General features: G+C 32.2%; 2 protein-coding genes across 3 annotated transcripts in view; one reads left to right on the top strand and one right to left on the bottom strand.

The window, feature by feature from the left end:
- LOC118200325 (G protein-coupled receptor 83-like) overlaps window positions 1-4,110 on the top strand; it is a 32,499-nt gene extending 28,389 nt beyond the window's left edge. The window contains exon 3 of the mRNA XM_085819181.1: window positions 3,421-4,110. Within this exon, the coding sequence (XP_085675307.1) occupies window positions 3,421-4,110 (690 nt within the window). The remainder of the gene's footprint in view (window positions 1-3,420) is intronic.
- smo (smoothened, frizzled class receptor) overlaps window positions 51-24,463 on the bottom strand; it is a 110,355-nt gene continuing 85,942 nt past the window's right edge. For both annotated transcript variants that reach the window (XM_085819179.1, XM_085819180.1), the window contains one exon: window positions 51-11,711. In XM_085819179.1, the coding sequence (XP_085675305.1) occupies window positions 10,258-11,711 (1,454 nt within the window). In that variant the 3' untranslated portion in view covers window positions 51-10,257. The remainder of the gene's footprint in view (window positions 11,712-24,463) is intronic.

Genomic DNA, 24,463 nt, shown 5'->3' on the forward strand with positions numbered 1-24,463 from the left:
GACAGACGGGTAGTGTGAAGTCATCAGTGTGAAATAACAAAATACATAAATAAATACAAAAACTTTTATTATAAAGATACAATCATAAAGTAAAAATACTATATACAAGATGCTTTACAAATATTTACAATTCTTGATTATGTTGGAAAATTAGAGTCGTGAGTGAGGTGAGCCGCGAGAGGTCTCACTTTTTCGTCGTCAGAGAGGATAATATAATTAAAAGTATCAAATATAGCAAGATGGTCACAGTTCAGTGCTTTATTAAAAAATTGTGAATTCAGCTTGTGCAGGTGTTCTTTAATTGAATGCAGTTGAAAGTCATGATGCAATGTGAGTCTCCTCGTACCTTGAGCAGAAGCCCTACTTATACATATGTGTACGTCACGAGGCTCCTCCAATCAGCGATATTAATTGAAATCACGAGGTGACGCTATCTTCTCATCAGGAGTGTTCTTAAGTACTTTATGTAATATGACAGATTTATGAGTTTGGCGATTTGGCGGGCGCCAACAGGTTAATATATTTTATACTAAAGAAAGGATTTCGCCAAAATTTAGGAACAGGGATGCAATTTAGGTAGAGAATCGCCAACACATTATTAAGCAATATTATTAGAATTTAATTTAATCAATTGATTTAAAAATATCATTACATATATATATATATATGTAAGATAAAAAATATGAAAGCAAACTTCTAAACTTAATTCACTATAACTTCCATTATTTTCTATTTCATTTGAGAACTTCCTCTATCTGTCCTAAAAATAGCGCTTAAGTCTAAACTGCGTCATTCAAATTAATCATGCGATCTTACTTAACCCATAATGCAGATCCCTCTCGACCAATCACCAAATTGCAAACCAAAACTTTTCTCTTCGCGTGCTTCCATCTTTCATAACTACGCACTTCAGCTTTTGCTCTGTGCTGTGCTAAGATGTAATTTCGCTGGCTTGCTTTCTATCTCAAAAATATCAAAAATGTAAATGTTCTTGAATAGGCATAACTAGAGTGCCAAGGTGATTGAGGCCACAAATATCAATTGGAAATAAAAATGGAATTAAAACTGCTTCGACTGCCAATCTTTAAATACTACGCAATAAAAATTCTTCTTCAATATGGGTCTAATCACGCATCTACAGTGTTCCGTCATTTCCTTGTTTTGCTCTTATTATGACATATATATATGCATAATGTTACAGAATAAATCTATTAAAATCTTCACAGAAAAGTCTGATCTAATATTTTCTCAATATTAGAAAAATATATTTAGCATTAGCTACCGTTTGTCAGCCATACTTTGATTTAAAATGTAAAGGTGAAAAAAAAAAAAAAAAAAAAAAAAAAAAAGACATATATACACATCGCAACAGATAGGTACTCTGCTTAAAATTAGTTTTTTTTTTTTTTTTTTTTAAATTATATTGATGCAAGTTTTCCCTGGATTTAGATTTTAGGAAATGTTTCCTTTCCCATAGGAATAAATTAAATGTGATAAATATTTGGAAAGTTCAGTTTCCATTTCTGATTAAAAAAAGGCTTTGTATAGGTTTATGTATCACAACTACGGTCGACCAGTTCCCAAATGTTCAAATTCCCTAAAAAGAAGCATTTGGTTAAAATGCGCAATAGAAAATGCTTCCCATATATCCTCCCATATATCTTTTTCATTAATGCCAATAACTAAAACAACCTAGAAATTAAAGGTTTAAAAGTTTTGAACTAAAAATTTCCTTATTTGCAGTATAACAGAAAAGAATATATACTAGTTCATATATGAAAATAATTAAGCCAGAGCTGAACTTACTATCAGCTTTCCACAGCAGGCAAATTGACAGAGCAGCTGAAATATGTTTTTTGTAAAATAACCTAACCGTAAAATCTCATATATACTCAAATCTCAAGTCAAACTTTACATTTGCATGGCAACTTATCTTGCATTCATTAAGATTTCATTAGCTGCTAGGCACTTAACAGCATTATGATTATGAGAAATTTTCTTTCAAATATCATTTGTGGAGAAGAAAATATCCTTTTATAATACTAATGGATTTTATTAATATATTGTTACGTTTTTCTCTTCCTGACACCAGTTGTTACGTTATTTTCTTCGTTCACGTTCGTACGGGGTTCGTCGATTTGGAGTGAATAACGACATTACTTGATGAAGTATCGAAACACTTTTTATTTAGCCAATATTAATCATGACAGCTCCAATAACACTTTTTACAGTCGTCGACGATCTACTATAAACACGCTGGAACAATCAGCGACACAGCCTTCACACTGTCAGGCAATAACGGTGGAGACTTCCTGCAAAGCTCCCGACTCTGCTTAGTCATTGCACTCCTCCCGACTCTTCAGTTCAGTCGTTCCCGGAGCTCAACTCGCTCTCTCGACGATGCACTAACCGCATACACTAACAGACTCCTTTGGTGCACTCAACGACTCACTGTCAACCCGGCTGTCAACTCGATCGACTCCGCAGGGGTTGACTCGCTAGACAAGACACACACTCAATACTACTGACTGACTGCGGACCAGCAGGGCTTATAAAGTTTTCGGGTTGTGTTCGAGAACATTCTGAGCTAAACCGGTAAGAATTCGTTCTAGAAGGTTCTCCATCAGTCCATGGCATATCGCCAATTTTGTCGCCAAATGTTGCAACCCTAAAACTGCTTTGCGGGGAAGCCATCTCACCGCGCCTGTACATTTCGCAACAATATCTAAATGAAACTCAAATTTCTGCAGTATAATCATAACGTTTATAGGGGTATGGGGAAGATAAGTTATTCATAGCTGTATTGCATATAAATAGCTGCCTTGCACTGATTTCCAAATGTAAAATAATAAATTGAACGAGCATATTCTGTATTTAATGTATCTCTAATGAAATTTGTAAAAGAAAATATGAAATCTCCATAGTAAACGTTTATTGCTTATCTTTAGAACTGCAAATATCATACTTACACAGTACAACAATTTGAAAATGAGACTGATGCTAGATAAACAAGTAAGTAATATAGTATTAAAAAAATAATGAATCACTGCAAATAAGCAAACTTGATTTATTACAAATAAATTTTCATTAGAATAATTGACGTTTTGCATCATCATATTAAACATTTACCTTGCTCTTTTCCTATAGAGTACAAAAAAATATTGCTCTTTATTCTATTTCATTTATTTTTAAAAAGTGAACATAATATGCAGGTTAATTCATTTTCAGGCTCTAAAATCCCTGTTCTAAGATATGACCTAAACAGAAAATACTCATACAAAAAATTCTATTTTTCAGCTATTAAATGGCCGATGGGCCTTGTCTCGCATTATAATTCTTGCTTTTTATTTGATACATTGTGTATAATATAAAGCTTATAATAAATATAATGTTTTAAACTGATATCTTATTTTTTCACAGACCATCAAAATGCTGGCTCTGGTTGTTATATGCTTTGCCATGTGCTGGCTGCCACTTAATGTTTATTACATACTTCAAGAATTCTTGGGTTCAAAATTTACCTATAGTACATCAAAAGGAACCCAAAGATCTACTATTTTTTTCCTTTGCCACTGGCTAGCCATGAGTTCTGTAAGTTACAATCCTTTCATCTATTGCTGGATGAATAAGCAGTTTAGGTCTGGTGCTATTTCATGTTTTCTCTGCCTTCAGACTTTTGGAAGGAAACTAAGCAATAGCTTCAGATCTACATTAGAAGTCCAGTTAATAGATAAGCAGTGCAACAAAGAAGCATCTTCTGAATATAGATCAGAAAGTCTACAAAGTCAGAAGAATACTTCATGTTACTCAAGAAAAGTATTGACTGCAGAAAGAATAACAAAGAGACCACAGATGTGTATTCTTAATATGGTTCCCTTGAAACCACACATTCTTAAAAAGAATATGAGCAATTCTGAACTTAATTTCATGAAAGAAAATGGAATGCAACATCATTCCGCTGAAAATTTATGTATGAATGATAATGATGCTAAAGAGAAAAACAGCTATTCTCTGAAGAGATCAGGATCATGCAACAACAGTTTGCTTAAGATAACAGAGCATCAATTATTGTTAAAACATCTTGATACAAGGAAAATAACTGTATTCTAGGACTGTGTACAAATATATTTTAGGCAAATGAGCCGTTTCTGCAGGACTAACTATTTTTCAGAAAATTAATCATTTACATGTAGTAGTATTTAAATCCTGTTCTTTAGACTTTGAGTAAAAATGTTCTGACTAAATGTTTCAAATTTCTATGTATTATCATCATTATATGAATGTGAATTAAAAAAAACTTTATGATGCTTTTGTTATTTGAGAAATCTGCTTGTATAACTAAATTACAAAAATGAGTAATTATATATGTATATATTATGGGATGGGGAAAAAATTCTGTTTCCCATTTTTTTATCACTATACCCCAGAAAATTGCTGTTCGCCTAGTTCAGCAAGATGAAAAAAATAATTTTCAAATAAAAATGTTTGTGCATCACACTCAAAGTTTTGAAAAATGGTTCAATTTTGCTGTTTTCCGTAATTTTTTTTACAGTTAAACTTACTGTTATTAAAACAGGGTTCGTACACATTTCTGCACACGGAAATTAAGTACTTTTATGGACTTTTAAGGACCATTAATGAAAAAATTAAGGACCTATCAGCAAATGGGAACTGAATAAAATTCAATTAAAAATATTATCTATACCTGAATTTCACTTTTGTAATACCATCCTAAAAATAAAATAGATTCCTAAGTAGTATGCATTATTACTAAACATGAATTAATTAACATAATTACTAATAAGTGTGAGAATAAAATAAACGTTAAGCAATTTATCAAGTAGCATTAAATATTTTACACTTACAATAGTTGGACATATTTGAAAGAAGATATGTGACATTTACGTTTTACTAACAGTCAGCTTTATGTTGAATTTTTTCCACATACTTAGTTAGTCTAGAGGTTTAGTAAATAGCAGGTAGATTTTATGTCAAATGGCATAGGTTAAAATGAGAATTAAGATCATAATCAACATGATTCATAACAAAAGACTGAATGTTGTTACCGCTACTGATTAGAAAAAACCTGAAAGGCCAACTGTGTAGGCATGGTTGGCAAGTTTTGAAAGTTAGTTGGGCTGTGTCTGATGCAGTTTGTGCCATAGCTTCTTGTAGAGTTCAAGGATTGTAACCCAGTTAATATACTTTAAAGTTCCACTAAAGCACCACAGGTGATAAGTTGTTTTGTAATATTTCAGGTCTCACTAGATGCAAAGAATAAGTTTTACATGAATTTTTCACAATTTTGTGTTTTATCTTGTGACCACGGTAAGGATTAATGAAAGACAATAACTTGCTTTAATATGTAGAGATAATTTTTAAAGGTAAGCAGTTAGTTATAAATAATTAAATCAGGTAGTTTGATAACATTAGTCATTATGGATTTACATGACCACTATTAAATTTTATTTTTTAACAATATTTGTTAAAATAGCCCTATTAAAATCAAAATCTAATAAAATTTCACAGTTTAAAATACATGTAATTTATGATATTGATTCTTAAATGATTAGGATACTTATACATTAAAAGCTACAAAACATTTATTTTTTGTAACAACAACACTCAACAAAATATTTATTCGACATTCTAATTTGAAGCCTTCCCAAACATTTTGGGTAGTTTATATCGATTTCCTTCTCTTTAAGCATTTTTTCTAACAATTACAGATTTGTCTCAATGTGCAAACCAATGCTCTCGCTAGTTTCTGTGTGCCTTTATCTCCTAACTTGTCAACCTCTCCACAATGTACCTATGAGGGTTTACTTGATCTGGTAGAAGTTAAATAGTCCAAAACCCTGACAGACGTAAAGCATATGATCGTTATGTAACTACAATATCAGAGAAAGGTTTAAATAAGCCTCTTATTTAAAAAGAATTTCGAACATAAAGGCATGTTCTGATGCTAACAAAATCAATTACATCTCACGGTGAAGTAATTAAACAAGAATAGTCAAATTCGAACTAAAAATGTGGAGTAGTGGTCAAAGATTATACAATTTAATTTTAATTTAATCTGGCTCAGTAACTCTATCATATGAGGAAATAGAAATGGGAAATTATAGTAAAGGCTGAAATCATTAACAGTTGGGTAATTTACATAATAATAACTGCACATATCTTTGAAGAATAATTTTCTTTGTGTACTCAGTTTCTTTCTTCAACATGTTTCCTTTTCATTTTAGAATTTTTTGATTTAATTAAGGATTTCTGTTATTCTGAAAAACACTAAATGTATTTAGAATGTATAGAAAAAGCGGCTAATTTTATTTCTTTAGTAATATGAACATTTAGAAGAATATGAAGTATATATGGTAAAGGCTGGTTATAGAGCTGATGTGGCAGAATTTTTAGAATTTAGACCATGCATTGGAAGCAGAATTTAGAAAGGCATGAGGCAGCAGAATTTAGGATCCACAGAGATTGCATCAGGTGGGAAAATGCCTAGTGCCAGGTGTATGATGCATTAAAACATATTAGATGAATCTTTTAAATTGTAAGTTTTTCAATTTCTTTATTAATAACAAAAATCCCTTTCTATAATGCCTGCCCATGTGATAAGATTAGAAGCATTTTTGATATTTTCCACGCTTGAGCCTAGTGAAAAGTAGAGAAAATAAAGGGAAGATAAACATGTTTAGACTCTAGTATTAGGAGTAAAACATTCAAATATTATGTTTTCATTGTTCTTCCAGACGTTCTCCAAAAAGTAAGAAATTCATTGCAAACTTTCACTAAAATACATCCATTACGTGTTGAAACAATGGAGACATTTTTCATTTTGTCACTTATTTCTCGAATCTTCTAGAATCATGGGTCTATAAATCTTGCCTTCAAATCCTTCTAAATTTTCCAAGCTGCAATGTCTAAAATCCTAAAGAAAAATTTATCCCTAAAAATTCTGTAACAGCAAAAAGCCAAAAATATTTTGGTTAAGAGGGAGGGGAAAAAGTGTAAAATTAATTTTATAGAGAAAACTGATGCATATTCTGAGAATTTTGAATATTCTGAGACAATTACATGGGGAAAAACTCTGCGAAAAGTACAGAATCGCCCACTGCTTGGCACGTTTTTAAGAATTGCACATACTCGGTATCCATGTACACATTGACCTATTTTCACTTAAAAAAATATCCCAGAATCGCACAAAAATGGCATTGCGCACTTCCTTGACTTAATCCATGTACACATCGACCTATATTCACTTAAAAAGTCAAAGAAAATTGACAAAAATCCAATTCTTCTTACTCTTGTAAAAAGCACCAAACAAATAAGTGGGCAATTCTGCCAAAACTCTTACTATGAAAAAATTGAAAAGAAGATATTTTTAATTAATTACATAGCTAATTTTGCTTTTGCTAAGAGCTGTTTTGTAAATTATGCTTTAGAGCATTATACCTTGTTTACTTTTCAGATTCAAAATATTGTACAATAAGTTGCCAAAATGAAACTTTATAACATGACAGAGAAAAATAAAAATGTTTTTATTTTAATGTTACTTTTTAAATATACTTATATATAATGGTAATATACATTATATTACCATTATTTTAATGAAATTTACCAATGTTATGATGTTTTAAAAAAATCGTCGAAAAATTCTGAGATCTCGGAATAAAAAATTTTCTATAGAAGCTGATCTTAAAATCGCCAAAATATTGATAAGTCGCCAAATTTAGAACCGTTTAATAAAAGAATTCACATCCCCAAAGCGAAAAGTTGTTTAAAAGCTCTTTATTAAAAAAATGAATTTCAAAATGCTTATGTTTCACTTCTTGCTTAGAAACTTGAATATTCCATCATTTTTATTAAAAATAGAAATAAATTATAACCGATTCAAAAGATAACCATATATGCCAGTGAATCGCCAAAAATATTCCCCCAACATGCCAATTCACACTCAAAATGGCAGTCATAAAAACAGACAGAAATTTCAGATGATTCAAATTAAGGACCTTCTGCTGAGTTTAGCCAAAATTAAGGACTTTTAAGGACCAAAAATCAATTCCAAAAAATCTAAGGACTCTTAAGGACTGTACGAACCCTGTAAAATAAGTAGGTTCTAATGTGAGTTTTGGGACATGAGGAACATGAAAAAAGTTAAAAACCTGCAATTTTAAATTATTTATTGTTGCGCAAAAAGCTCAAAAACACCAATTTTTTGTGACAATAGTAATATGCTATATATTGTTAGTGCTGAGTTAAATTATAGGGAACCCAATGGCAAACTAGATTTTTCATATGCAATTCTTCATGAATACTTTTGTGTATAATGACAGATCCAATGCTAACTTCCTTCTGTATTATTTGGTAGGTGCAGCGATTATCATCGATTAACAATTTCTGTATGGAAGACACACTATTCGGGATTATTGCTGACAATGGCTTTACTGGGTGTTCTTCATTCTGAAGAGAGCTGCGAGCTCTATGAAATTCTGCAAACCCTCTAAATACAGCAACATGAGATGGACTTTCATATGCTAAACTACTTGGTTTTGGTCAATAACAAATCACCTACTACTTCACACTTTTAAATCTAACAGCCGATTTTTTCTTGGGACTTACCATCTGGTGTATCTCAAAAATTTCAAATAAAACTCTATCTTCTGTAAGTGACCTATATATAACACACTTCTCCAGTTCAAAATTAAAAAACAGCAAAAATTTCACAGATGGTCCAAATATAGTTTTTGAGGCCATCAGAACATGTTAATATCAAACTCAAAATTTAATGCAAGGCATCAACCAGTAATTCAGCAGAATGCTTTCTTTGCTTATCCCAAAAATTTTATCCTTGCAATAACTCTGGATGAAAGAAGACATATCAGAGAACTAGGGCTGTAATGATTCTTGAAAACTCGATCATTTAACAAGGGAAAGATTATATGAAGCTTCACCACACCAAAACTCAACTTCAAAGAAACAGACTATGTCAAAACAATTTGGTGGGATAGTTGCAATATCTCTCCTTCTCCAATATTAGGGAACATTATGGATGATGACATCAAAATTCTATCAAATTTTGACACATCACTGCCAACAGATTCTCAAAGTTTTCCTTGTCATACTCAAGCTAGAACGGTAAGTCAAGCTTCTGACTGCAGCATCTAAAAAACACATGTAACACTGATACAAGAGGCTGCTTGATAAAGTCTATTAAAAGATATTATGTCACAATTTTCCTAAAAAACTAACTTTAATGTGTACTCTTTTGAATAAGAAAATTAAAAATGTATTCGCAGTTAAATTACTAAATATCAAAAATTTAAATTATTAGATATAAAAAATATTTCTGTTTTTACTAGAAACTGTTTTTTGAACTTTTTGCACAAACAATAAATAATTTGAAATTACAGATTAAAAAAAAAATTTTGTGCTCCTTAGACCCTAAAAATCACATTAGGAACAACTGCATTTCGATAACAGTGAAATTAGTAATTATAAAAAAAATTGATAAACAGCAGCAAAATCTCACTACTTTTCAAAACTTTGAGTGTGGTGCATAATTGGAAGATATATTTTTGTATGAAAACTTTTTTTCATTTTCCATAACTAGGCGACGGCAACTTTTTTGGAATATGGTGGTAGAAAACTTTTAAAAAAGTGCTTTTTCGGCCCACCCTACTATACATTTATCAATACTTTTTCAAATGCATAAAAGACTGGTTTTTTTAAACACCGACCGATCTATTTCAATTTAAACTAGATTTTGAATTATATTGATGAAGCTTGCCAGTAAATTTTATTCGTCATTATATTAATTTATCCCTTGAATACTCTACCTACAAATATTCAAGCAAAGATTAAATATTCTGCAGCATATTTTTTAAATAGACTGATTTTCTTCAATGTAATGAGAGCATACGAAAAAAAAAAAAAATTCAGCCAACAATAAACACTTTATGGCATTTGTATGAAAAATTTATAAATATCCAATGTTATGTACAATGATAAACACTAAACACAATTGATAAACTAGATACTCAAAAATATCTTTAAATAAATTGTTTTGATTAAAAACATATCAAACTTTTTAAAATGCACATTTTTTCATGCATGACAGATGAGATTCTTTAATATATGAGGAGCAAATATATTGGCACTATTTTTCAGGCTAATTCATTCTTATTTAACTTTAAATCTCAGAAATTTACATTAAATAAATAACAAATAATTCTTTAGTCCTTTAAACAGGAATCACCTAGATACATTTTCATGACCATCACTACCATTAAGCAAACTAACACTTTCGGGTAGTTTTAAAGATTTATCTTTTGGTAGTTCTTTCTGAGGTATTCCATAATTTTTTATATTATCTGCTTTAGACAGATGTCCAAGAGAGCTATGACATGGCTTTGCATTTAATTCTAAAGCTTCAGGTTCCTTAGAGTTTTGAGTAAAAGAAGTGGCTCTTCTAAACTTAGATTTCAATTTTTGAAAAATATTCTCCTTATCAGATCCTTGTGGTAGTGAAGTTAATGAAAGTCCCTTCTTTCCATCAAAAGGACCTTCAAAAACATCATCTAACTCATCTTCATCTAAACATTTAGAGGAGCCAGCTGGTGATGGTGGTGGCACTTCATTATGTGGTGATCTCCTTCCAGAGGGAGGACAGCATGTCTGAGCAACAGCGATACTTTTCTTTGAATTAAAAGATCCCATTCTTTTAAGAAACTGTGTTTTGGCACATGTCTGTGGTTCAAGAACAGGTTTAACATGAGACACTTCATTCTGAGTGGGTAAGTTTTGCACTGGTGCACTATCTTGATGTACCTGCTGTGTAGGAAACAGGTTATATTCATCATAAGAACGGTGACCTGCATCTGTGAATTCACTGTCTGACATGATTATAGGTAAAAATTCTGTTTCACTGGCACTGTCAAGTCGAGGATGCATAGGAAGCAAGTTCTGTTGATATTGGCTTAGCACTGCATCAGTTCCTTGATACTGCCCATAAGGCAAGAAAGGCATTGGATATGGAGAATAACCAAAATCTGATGGAGCAGGATAACCAGGATAGATTCCATTGAAAGATGGATACATACTTCCTCCCATATATCCAAAAGGTATACCATTCATTAAATCATAACTTTGACTGAAAACAGGTGGACGAATCAACCCAGCTACTGGATTTGGCAGACTCTGAGTTAATGGAATTGGAGTAAATCTTTGTCCAGGGTTAGAGTTTCCCAGGGCAGAAGCTACATTTCTGCCATCCAGGCGATGCGAGTTGTCAGTCATACCATGAGTAAAAGGTGGATTGATAGTTTGTCTCTGAATGAGAGTTCTGTTTGGATGGTGAGGTAAAAATGTATTAGGCAAAAAGGCAGTATTAGCTATGGATGGCTGTGGACCCAAATCACCTGTGCTGGTTGATTTTGTAACTTTTGCTCCCATGCCAGCATTTTTAGCTGCTGCAGCAACAATTGAAGCTGCCATAAGAGAGCTCTGGAGTGATGTATCACTTCCTCTTCTACTACCTGGAAACCACGGGGCTATGCGGTTGGCTTTCAGAAATCTCTCTCGTTCTTTCCTAGTTTTGCGTTTTTGATGTCGTAATGCTGTAACATATTCTTGCTCACTGATCTGCATGCTCAAAGAATCTAGATTTTGTTGATTGAATGAATCAACAGATATGTGTCGACTGACATCTGAAAAAGATATCATAAATTATAAAATTAAATTAAGTTATATTTTTTCTGATAAAATCAAAGCACTCTGATGTAAAATAAAAACTAATACTGAAAGTAAAAATTAACATGTATATTTGGAAAAGCTCATGAAGGAAGATGAATGCCTCACCAATGGTCACATATTTGTGAGTATCCATAATGACAGTATGACTCACTAAACATACTATTCCAATTTCAACATGTTAGCATCCTAACAAATGGTGTCTAGGTCTCTCATATTCCTCTTTTGCTGTCACTAGACAAGCAGGAAAACATTCAGACAGATGTATTTAAAGCAACCCCCTCCGAAGGTATAACAAACAATAACATAGCAGGAACTGGAATCCATGCTTATTGCCCTAGAAGCCACTTCCATTAACTGACATTTTAATTAAATGGTATGCATTTATTCTAGTAAAGTCAAAGGATTTATTAGTGCATTTACATACACGAAGTGATTACGGTTAAAATTTTGAGTAGCTCAACTATTTTTACTCAATCAGAAGAAGATTGTTATCATTACGAATACATTACCTTGCTATCTAAAATATTTTTTCATATTTCTATTAATGAATGAAAAGTTATGACAACAAAGAACAAAGTAATTAGAAATTCAGTTAATTTATTTATCATTAATTTCAGTACATTTATTAATACCACAACACTACTGCATTCAAAATTTAATTTCAGAAATCCAGCCTTATTTTTAGAGAACAGTCAGTTAACTATAACAACAATATGGCATATAATGAATTTAATTGTATAAACATAAAATGTTTTAAAGCGGCAATTATTTATGATTTTGACATATAAGAAATCATTACTATAATTTGATTAAATAAAGTTTTCAAAATTTTTATACCAGTCAAAAAAATAAAATGCAATTGATTCTAATTGATTTAACTTACACATGACTTGCTTTAATCAATAGATTAGAAAATATTCTGGACATTTAAAATAATTTGAAAAACTGGCAGATAAATTACAACTGTTTCAAATATCAGGAAAAGTGAATACATTAGGTACATCATGAATTCATAAAATGTAAGTAGCTACTAGCTATTTTGCCATTTATTGCCATAAATTAAACACAAATGTATAATGAAAATTGAAATTCATCAATAACATTAGCACACAAATATTTAGACTTCATATGACATCATTGGCAATATAAAAAATGTAAGCAAATGCAAAGGATACAACAAAAGATTAACTGTAGTGCATTACACTACTGAAAAAATTCAACAGCTAAACTTATGCTATTAGTACAAAGTGAACTGCGGTATTGTGATTATCTGCTAAAAATGCAATGCATGATTTTGGTCATTCTTGCCTGATTACATCTAAGTACATCTTAGTTTTCAGTATGTTTATTACATAACTATACAGCTTAAAAATTTCATCATCTCCCACAAATACAAATTCTTATTTTCACATGTCCTTCACATATATTTTTTGGCTTTTGTAGCATCTTAGTTAAATAAGCTTTTATTGTTCTTTTATCTTAGGGTTGACTTTTTGTTCAACAATATTGGTTTGCCATGGAACATGCATTTAATACTCAGTTTTTAACTATATTATTATATAGACAAATATTAATAATTGTCTTCATGTTCTGACATGATCAGGCAATACAAAGGCCACATATGAAACTCTTCGTATCAGGTAGGAGGTGGGTCTGCCAGGCAAGAGTTCCAGAAAGAATAGAATATGCCAGTTCTGCCAAATGCCTTGAGATTCCACATTTCCCGAGATGGTAGACTTAAAATAAATTTATCTTTTTACTACCACTTTACTGACCAGTCGAGGGTCACCACTTCATGTGGCCAAAAACCATAACAGCAAGTTAACATGAACAATGAGGTAGCATATTTAATTTATTCAACATCTTAAGCTATATGTAAATATTTTACAAGATAATGTCTGTGGTTTCTCCATACAGAACAAAAAAGGATTAGACAAAAATGAAATATAAAGTAGCCCAAAAAAAGTCTATTCTGTGGGTAAAGTCAGTAGAACAATATGAATACGATCTTTTTAAAAAGGTCTGTCCATTAGTAGGATATAAGACTTTAGGAAGTTTCTCTTTGGTGCAGGGCGATACTCTGATGAAATGCAAACAGCCTTGTCACTGCTCCTGGCTGTCCAAGCAAGCACCTCTCAAGGCAGGTAGTGGAAAATCCAACCATCAGCTTTCAGATCTCTGTTCAAACAGGAAAGAATACTCTTCGCAGAGCAAACTAAAATTGCACTTGAGAGAGAGAGAAACACATGAGAGAAGGTTTCAGTCTTTCTACTCTCTTTCTGGAGCTGTATGCCCTGTTTTTGTTCAAGATGGCCTTGGCTTGTCGGGATGACATCTGAATTCTCATTTGCCTGAAAATTTTCAGTGTCTTTCAAATGGCAAGACCATCTGACTGATTTTTAATATAATGATAACAGGCCTGGGAAATCTCCATGAGAATTCTCCGGCCCTGACTTGCGACTCAAACTTGGTGGTCAATGACACTACATAACAAAACACCTATAAACAGAGGAGTGGAAATTTTAAATGAAGGACTCTCACGATTTTCTTAATGAAATAATGTTTCTCCTTTAAACCTACACGAAGGAAACAAAAGACTTGAGACTGGTACAGAATTACAGGTTATGTTCAGCTTTCCCGAGAATTGTTAAGTGGTCATTAGGAAATAACCTTTTCCCAGAATTTCATGGGGGGTCATTAGAAAACAGTTGAAGACATTACACTGTGTTTTTTTATTATTTCCCAAAGTTAAATCTTGCTTAAAAAGAACTCATTTTACCTCAGTCGAAGAGGTTCAAGGCAAGAACGGAGAATCTCCTGAAGGGCCTTCCAAAAACCTCATTCCAGAGCTGTTACCAGCAATGTCAGCACCGAATGCAGAAGGGGACCGCTTTGAAGGTGATAATGTCACAGAGAACTGATTTTGCAAGTACAATGATTTACTGGACCAGTCTTTCTTTCTCTCTTTTTTTTTGGGGGGGGAGGGGTGCGTGTGTGTCACCTTGTATATGCATCCACTGAATGCAATGATACACATTCAGAAGTTTAAAGCATGACAGATTACATCTTTTCTATTTGAAGTCACAACTAGGGAAAAGAAAAAAAAAAAAAAAAATTATGTCATCCTGACAGACTTGTAATGAACAGTTTCTCTATTTCTTGTAAGGAACAGTATTTCTCCATAGAGGAATGTATTTTTATATGATTCATCATTAGAAGCACTTGAATTTTATTATGTGGATTTGAATATTATTATGTGGAATTCCCTTTTTAACTTTTTTACCGTTCCATAACTGTTTCGGCCACCAGAGCTCTCTGCCTGTCTGTTAGATATTATTTCGCAATGCACAGATTGTATGCGTAGCTCGCATTTTGTTTCTTGCATTCTTGCAAATGCTAATTGTAACTCTGTCGTTTTACTTTGCGCTGTGTTGTGTTCGAAAGTTCAAACCGCGAATAAAGGTTAAAATTTACAGTCCACTCGCAGTGATGTATTCTTAGGTTTATTAATTTAAAGTTAAGATACCGCTTCGCTACATTATTTGGTCGTCCTATGCCGGAGCTTCGAGAAAAACCCGCGCTTGTGAATAAGAATTCTACGTGTCCGTAATGGAGTTGATAATGCAATTTCGGTTTAGAATTCTCAAGAGTTACGGAATGGATACATTGTTCGAGGTGAGTGAAATAGTTAACGCATTTTAATTGCATTTCAGATTTCCTTATTGCTACTATTGTTGTGTTTAAAGTATTAGTAAAATCGTGAATTTAGAATATTTTCAAAATGTCAGATATAGAAAAAAAGCGAAAGAAAATTTTGAAAACACAGTTAACTAAATTCATTGAGAGAATAAATTATGATAACTTAGATAATGCTGAAGCTGAATTAATCTTAGAAAAATGTAAAATCTTTAAGGAAGATTTTAAATCTGTATTTAGAGAAATTTATACAAATTGTGATGATGAAAAAATAGACACTTTCGTTGAGGAAGAACAGTCGATTTTAGAGAAAATTGAGGAGGTTCACTTAAAAATTATTCGTAAGTTAAAGGTTTACAAGGTCGTAAATGCAAATGGCGACAAACCTGTCGTACCTGAATCAATCTCTGAAAGTTTAAAGTTACCGAAATTATCTTTACCCACATTTAGCGGAAATTTAACTGAATGGATAACATTTAAAGATTTATTTAACGCTAGTGTTCGCAACAATCCAAATCTTTCTGGAGCTCAAATATTACAATATTTAAAGAGTTCTTTGAAAAATGATGCTTATCGCATTATTCAGTCAATTCCCATAGCTGATCAAAATTTCAGTATTGCTTGGAATTTACTAGAAGAGAGATTTTCTAATAAGAGAGAACAGATATTTGCTTTTATTAAAAAAATTCTTAACGTTTCACAAATACAAAAGGAATCTGCATCCTCGATATTAAGTTTAGTAGATAACGTAAACGAAATAATTTGCTCATTGGAAATATTAGATCAAAGGATAGATAATTTTAGTGATACTTTGTTGTTGTATATTATTTTGCAAAAAATTGACGTTTCGACAAAGTTGTGGTGGGAGCGTCAATTAAAAAAAGACGAAATACCAAAGTTGAATGATTTGACAGAATTTTTGAAGAATTACGCTAGAACATTGCAGAACAGTAAACCTTTAGTTAGTAAAACGCATAAATCAGATAAACCAGTGTATAATAGGGTTTTTTCTCTGATTACTAATTCTACCTGCTTATTTTGTAAAGAAGATCATTTTTTATACAGGTGTTCTAATTTTTTAAATTTACCAGTGCAAAACCGAATAGAGTTTGTTAAGACTAATAAACTTTGTTTTAATTGCTCGTCTAATGTCCATAAAGTTAAAATATGTAAGAGTGCAAACACCTGCAAGCATTGTTTTAAGCATCATCATAGCATTTTGCATTTAGAAAATAATTTCAAACCAAAAAATGCATCTAGATTCCCTTCACAGGAAGCACAAGTGTTTGTTCCGAAATCGCAAATTAAACCAGAAAACAACTTGAGTGAGGTTTCTCCAACTGTTTGTGCAAACAACTATGAAAATCAACATTTTGGAGCTCATGCTAATGGTAAACGTAGTCATGTACTTTTGTGTACTGCTTTAATTAAGGTTCAAAACTCAAACCAGGAATTCATAAATTGTAGATGTTTACTAGATTCAGGTAGTGAAAAATCATTCATTCGTCGGAAAACAGCTATCAATTTAGGATTGAGCATAAAGGATTCGAAGATATTAGTGTCATGCTTAGGTACTTTCAATACAACTACTACTGGAGAAGTTGACTTGTTGTTTACACCTCATTTTAATACTAATTACAGAATTTCAACATCCGCTTACATAATAGACAAAATTACAGGAAACATTCCAAGTGTAACATTACCTTTGAATTTATATGAAAATTTCCAGGATTTAACTTTAGCAGATCCTACATTTCATGAATCGGGAGAAATTGATATTTTACTTGGAGTTAACGTATTCCTTACTTTAATCAACGGCGAGGTAATTAAAAGGGGCAAAAATCTTCCATTTGCATGTTGTTCTAAGTTAGGATGGATAATTGCTGGAACTATACATTTTGAATTCCCAAACCGTAAGCAGGTTTCAGTCAATACGCTAAACGTAAACACGGAGGAATTAGTTAAATCATTTTGGGATTTGGAACAAATTCCCACATCGAAACCTTTAACTAAAGAGGAAAGATTGTGTGAAAATCATTTCGTGGAAAATCACGTGCATAGTGAAAAGGGTCGTTACTCAGTAAAACTGCCATTCAAGCCTAAAAGAAATGAGTTGGGTAATTCCAGACCATCAGCCTTTTGCAAGTTTCTTAGTCTGGAACAAAAATTAATAAAAACTCCTGAAGTATATCAACAGATAAAGGCTTTATGTCCGAATACTTATCACTTGGACACATGGAAGAATTATCCGATGATAATCCAGATAAAGTAAATTTTCATTATTATATACCTCATCATCACGTGCTAAAAGAATCAAGTCTTACCACAAAACTACGCGTCGTTTTCAATGCTAGTGCCAAAACTACATCTGGGATATCGATTAATGACACGCTAATGAATGGTCCCAAGGTACAAGACAACTTATTTACTATTCTTTTGAGGTTTAAATGCTATCCCATAGCCATTACTAGCGACTTATTAAAAATGTATCGACAAGTTCAAATTCATGATGAAGATCGCGAATTCCAAAAAATATTTTGGAGAGATGATCCATCGAAGCCGATTAAAACTTACAGGTTGTGCACAGTTACGTACGGCACTACTTCCGCTTCATACCTGGCTACTCGCGTACTCAAACAACTAACAATTGACGAAGGAACTAAATTCCCAAAGGCAGCTGAAATAATATTTCACAATTGTTATATTGATGATGTCCTATTTGGTTCAGACACAGTAGAAGACGCAGTAGAGTTAATTTCACAACTGAGTGAACTTTTACAAAAAGGTGGCTTTCAATTGCATAAATGGTGTACTAATGATCGCTCGATTTTGGAAACTGCTTTGAGTGCTCGGAACTCAAATTCTTCATGTACAGTAGTTGATACTAAATCAATAAAATTATTGGGTTTGGAGTGGTATCCAACGCAAGACGAGTTTACTTGTCACTTTGGAAATCTCGAAAACAGAGAGTGTTCTACTAAAAGAATAATTTTATCTTCTATTTCGAAAATCTTTGATCCACTTGGTTGGTTAGCACCTTTTATAGTTGCAGCAAAAATCTTGCTTCAAGACATATGGAAATTACAAATCTCGTGGGATGATCCCTTACCAGATGAAATCAATCAAAGATGGAAAATCTATTGTGAAGATATCGCAAATCTTGAATGCATTCATATTCCTAGGAGAGTATTATTGCCCAAATCTACAAATATAGAACTTCATTGTTTCTGTGACGCATCAGAGAAAGCTTACGCCACAGTGATTTATTTAAAGTCTTCAAATCATTCTTCAATTTCGGTGCAGCTACTAACATCAAAAACTCGCGTAGCTCCACTGAAAGTAATCTCTATTCCTCGTTTAGAACTCTGCTCTGCAGTTCTATTAGTGCATTTGGTTCAAGCTGTACAGAATTCATTGCAAATTCATGTTGACAGTATTTACGCATGGAGTGATTCAATGATAGTTTTTTCCTGGATACAATCAGAACCAACACGCTGGCAAACCTTCGTAGCCAACCGCGTTTCAGAAATTCAATCAGTCTTACCTTCATCGCGTTGGAATCACATAAAAGGAAAGGAGAATCCAGCTGATTGCGCATCAAGAGGTCTTTTGCCTTCAGAGCTTTCTACTCATGACTTGTGGTGGACAGGTCCTCAGTGGCTTAATTCAAATAATATTCCATTCTCTATCAACTTACCATTTTCAGAAGAGTCTTTAAGGGAACAACGGAAAAATATTTCTTGTTCAATTGGAACAGTCGCTTCGCAAATTCCAGTCCTTAATGAAGTTTCATCATTTTTGAAACTTAAAAGAATCATCGCATGGTGTTTTCGGTTTGCGAATAATGCAGCTAAATCTACCGCAACAAGAATTAAGGGTTACCTTAAAAGCGAAGAATTGCAATACGCTAGAAATGCAATTGTTAGAGTAGTTCAAATGGATGAGTTTTTTAATGAATATAATCTTCTGAAAAAGAATCAATCGTTAAACTCAAATAGTAAGATCCTTTCTTTGAACCCGTTTATCGATAAGAATGGACTTATACGCGTTGGAGGAAGATTAAGATAATCCAACATCGCGCAGGACAGAAAATATCCTATTTTGTTGCCCAAGAAACATCACATAACACAGATTATAGTGAATCATTTTCATATATTCCATCTTCATGCAGGCCCCCTGCTATTGCTATCAGTAATTAGAAGAAAATATTGGATAATCCATGCTAGGTCAGTTGTAAGACAACAGATTTGGAAATGTGTGAAATGTCATCGTGTACGAGCTAAAACATCTACCCACATAATGTCTGATTTACCATCGTCTAGAGTCATTCCGCCAAAGGTTTTCTTCAAAGTTGGAATTGACTACGCCGGGCCATTTGAAGTGAAGCCCAGGCAAGGTCGAGGAGTAAAACCAATGAAATGCTACATTTGTGTATTCGTGTGTTTTACTACAAGAGCTATACATATTGAATTAGTAGGTAATCTTACATCAGAATCATTTATTGCCGCTTTAAAGTGCTTTGTGTCTCGAAGAGGAAAACCAGGAAGTTTTTCCTAGCTCAGATAATATTGTGCGTATCGTGAAGATCAAAACCGCTAACGGAGTTTTCAAAAGGCCAATTCACAAACTTAGTGTTTTGCCTATCAATGATTAAGTTTTTTTCCTAAAGCATTATAACTTTGTACTTTGCTTTAGCTATATAAGTTCCTGAATTGTATCAAGGCTTCTGTGCATCTGTTTTGACAATAATTTAGTTTCATTGCATAATTTCATATTATGTTTTCTTGTGAATATTTTAATGATACATTTTTGCATAATTTAATATTGTTATGGTAATTTCATTTTGTAAAAGCTATTTAGTTTGAAACTATGTTTCAACGCCGGGCGGAATGTTTCGGCCACCAGAGCTCTCTGCCTGTCTGTTAGATATTATTTCGCAATGCACAGATTGTATGCGTAGCTCGCATTTTGTTTCTTGCATTCTTGCAAACGCTAATTGTAACTCTGTCGTTTTACTTTGTGCTGTGTTGTGTTCGAAAGTTCAAACCGCAAATAAAGGTTAAAATTTACAGTCCACTCGCAGTGATGTATTCTTAGGTTTATTAATTTAAAGTTAAGATACCGCTTCGCGACAATAACTGTATAAAGGGTATGGCTAAATATAATTTACCCTCTGGCTGATCATCCCACGATTTCCACGGGCAACTCAAATGTAGCAAAATTTGCTCATTCCGCGATCTCTGCGGGCATATATTTTTCTTCCTTTATTGAGGAACGCATGCCCGTTTTTTGCCCGTTTAACTATTGAAATAGTAAATTAAGTACAGTATTAGGAGCTTACGTTACGTTTTGGGCAATAGATATCGTTAGTTGTTAGGCATTTGAAGGCACGTGGTATTAGCGCTCAAACTTCACTTTTTGCCGCTTTTTTCTTACAGAAATGTCTGCAAGAAAACATTCAGCGATTATCTTGATTATTTAATTAAATTATTGAATTATTAATTAGATTTTTTGATTAGATTGATTATTAATTAGATTTACTGAATCTGGTGCAAAGACTGTGAAGTTGAACTTTGCCTTGAACCCTGTTTTGAACTCTATCATACGAAACTACATTTCTAAGGTATTTTTCCCTCAGTGCTTTATATTTTCTTAAATTTTATACATTTTACTTTTTTATATTATGCAATAAATAGAAATTAATTTGAATGAAATTTATTTTAAAAAAACATTTTTTTTTTTTTTTTGGTGATAACATCTGAAATTGGTTTTTCTCGCAACTTAGTTTCTCATGATAAAAATCTACATAAAAAATATTTTCTAGAAAGAAAAAGTGCATTTTTAAATTCTCCAGTATATATAGATTTCAAATATGAGAGAGAAAAAAAATTGGAAGCTATTTCGGTCCACAAATTGAACAGTCAGAGGGTTAATGTAAAAGTCATACATCAGAATTCATAGCTAAATGTGCATGATTTTTAGGAGAGAAAAAAATAAAATTTCATTATTAACATTTCAGAGCACATACAAGTTCTCATTTAGAAACCAGATACTTTAAATTCCTCTTCTTTTCTTTAAAAAAGGGGAAAAAATCCTTTATATTCAAACAATAACTTTCTAAAAGATATTCAGATAACGGTAATTATTTTTGTTTGAACAAAATTCATTCTAATAAAAGATTAATTTTGAAATATCATTGCATCTCCATACTAGTAAAAATGCATTTTGAGGATATATAAAAATCAGGTTGTAAAGATTTAAAAACAAGTTTTTGTGATTGAGTGTTATTCTGCATTAAGGCATCCAACTATGTTCTAATTGTCAAATTTGATGTTTAAAAAAAAAAAAAAAAAAAAAAAAAAAAAAAAAAACTTTTTTTACTTTATTTTAAGGTTTATACATTAAGCTTCCCCAAACTACTTATATATTGTCTCTCTGGTCATTACAAGGAGAACAGCACCTCTTCTTGCTCTACACAGTGAACTGGAAGAGGGTTACCGATCAAAGAGGAGAATGAAATTCCCTGTTTTTTCAGATTTTGACTAAAATATTTAAATTCCCACACTTTTTTGGTCAATTTTTTAATTCACTGACTTTTCCCAGTTTTTCAGGTAGTGTGGCAACCCTGAAATTTTTGTTTGAGAACTTGGAAGTTGATTTTATGTATACAGACTATAGTAAATCATTTTGAAATGGGAATTTTTCATTTGAATACTTTACTAATGTTCAAAAGATGATTTTGAACTTTTCTATTTTTTATTAAGTGTTCAGGAACAAGATTAGTTTTGCAATTTAATTTTCATGCATAGCAACATTTTATTTATTTATTTTTTTTTTCTGTTTATGGTTGCATTACATTAAACCTTTTTTTTAATTTGATTTTTTCGAACTTTCCTGTTACCCCTCCCCCCAAAAAAACTTATATATTACGATAGTAATTTTATGAAACTTCCCACTAACATTCTATGAAATATACTGAATTAAAAGGACTACAGTTTTAGGTTTATGTGCCTACTTTAAGTTTTTCCAGACTATTTTGTAAATGAAAATTGAGAGATTTCTCGAAAAATAGCTAGTGCATGCACTCAACAAGTATATTTAATAGACATTTTATTTTTATCACTTAGATGTTAGTCCATTTAATTCCTTATACCCTTATAAGTGACAAAAATAAAAGTAAAAAACATCAATAAATATTTTTGTGAGAACACATCTAGTAATCCTAAAATGTAACACATTTTTAAAGGAAAATGTAAGAAAACAAAAATTATACTTTGATAATATGTTTATCAACTGCTTCCATCACTTTAAGTAGTATTCTGCTAAACAAAACCAACAATAGATTTATTTGTACTATTTTCCAAAAGTTGGGTGTTGAACGTAACCGGATAACTTATGTTACATTAAAAGCAAATTTATTTCAGATTTAATAATTTGAAAACGATTAAAATTACAGATATTATTACTAAAACATACAGTTAAAAAGAAATATATTTATCATAAACAATGCTCTTCAGTTGATATTTTGCTACTCAGACACTTTTGCTACCAGTCATGTGAGGTTGTGTTGATAATTATTAGTACTGTTCTATTATTGGGACAGGATTCAGAAATGTATGTATGTATGTATGTATGGATGGATGAATGTGCTCATGTATGCATGTATATATGAACATATGTGTATATACACACACATATAAGCACACACATACATACACATGTGCATACATACATACATTTCTGAATCTAGTCCCAATAACAGAAGAGTACCTAATTATTTCCCTGACGTATACTCAGATGCCAACTAACTTATTATAAGAAATATGATTTAAAAAGAGATAATAAAAGATGATTATATGCATCACACTGATTGTCAAACCTTTAATCATATAATTTTATGGTTAAGCACCACTGCATAATTGGCAGTAGTGGTAAAATTATTTTCCCAATGTCACATTATGTGCTGCATGTGTTACTTAAAAACAAATCAAAATAAGAAACAATATGCATTATTTTTGTATGAAACTATATCACAAATAAATATATATGTATTACAAATGACTTTATTACAAAGTAATTGATTTTTAGTTTTTCATAATACTGTGACACAATATTATGACAAACTATATATTTTAGAATGATATTTGTGTATAATCGTTGCATAAAACGAAACTTTACTTTAATTCAGAACCACATACATGTATAACTAGTTTCTAACCTTCATTCCACACCAATACCAGCATACATACCCAAAATGTAATGCCAACTGAACTAGAGAATAAACAATGAGGTGTTACTTTTCCCCCACCTGCATGCGACTGGCACCTGAGACGTCACCCCATACCACACACCAATGCATAATTGGCTCGTCAATAACGTATAAATACAACATTAAAACACAAACTTGTCTTACCTTTAGTCAAACATCATGTTACACATATACACTACTGGCCATCTGAAATGCAACAAAGAAGAACAAGAGATATCAAATCCAGATTTATTTCAGAGATTAACTATAGTATCAATGTTAACTGATTTGAAATTTGAATACTAATTCTTTAAAGTGAAGAAGATGAGAAAATCAGCAGAGTGTTGCCTCCTAATTTGTCAATAATTGCTGCTACATGCCGCAGCAATGAGTGAAAGAGGCTTTGGATATGTTGCTGGGGAATGACAGCCCATGCTGCCTCCATATATAGCCAAAGTTCCCCTAGTGTATCCACAAGTGCAGCAAGACAAGCTAGGCACCTGCATTCTCCAATCATTGATCGATATGTTTAATGGATGATAGATCGGGAAAACAAGCAGACCAGGGTAACAGTGCAATATTGTGAGCTAAGAAGGAAGTTTGAACATTACATGCAACATGTGGTCACACATTGTTCTTTTAAAATGTGGCTGCAGGCAAGTCCTGAAGGTAAGAAAGGAGAAAAGGCTGCAAAACCTCAGAGATATAGCATTGGTTGATAAGTGTATACTAGAGATAAGTGTATACTTGCATACTAGAGGA

This window comes from Stegodyphus dumicola, chromosome 6, assembly GCF_044657685.1.
Source record: "Stegodyphus dumicola isolate Sdum_Otavi_A_Nest chromosome 6, ASM4465768v1".
In the NCBI taxonomy this organism is placed as follows: Eukaryota; Metazoa; Arthropoda; class Arachnida; order Araneae; family Eresidae; genus Stegodyphus; species Stegodyphus dumicola.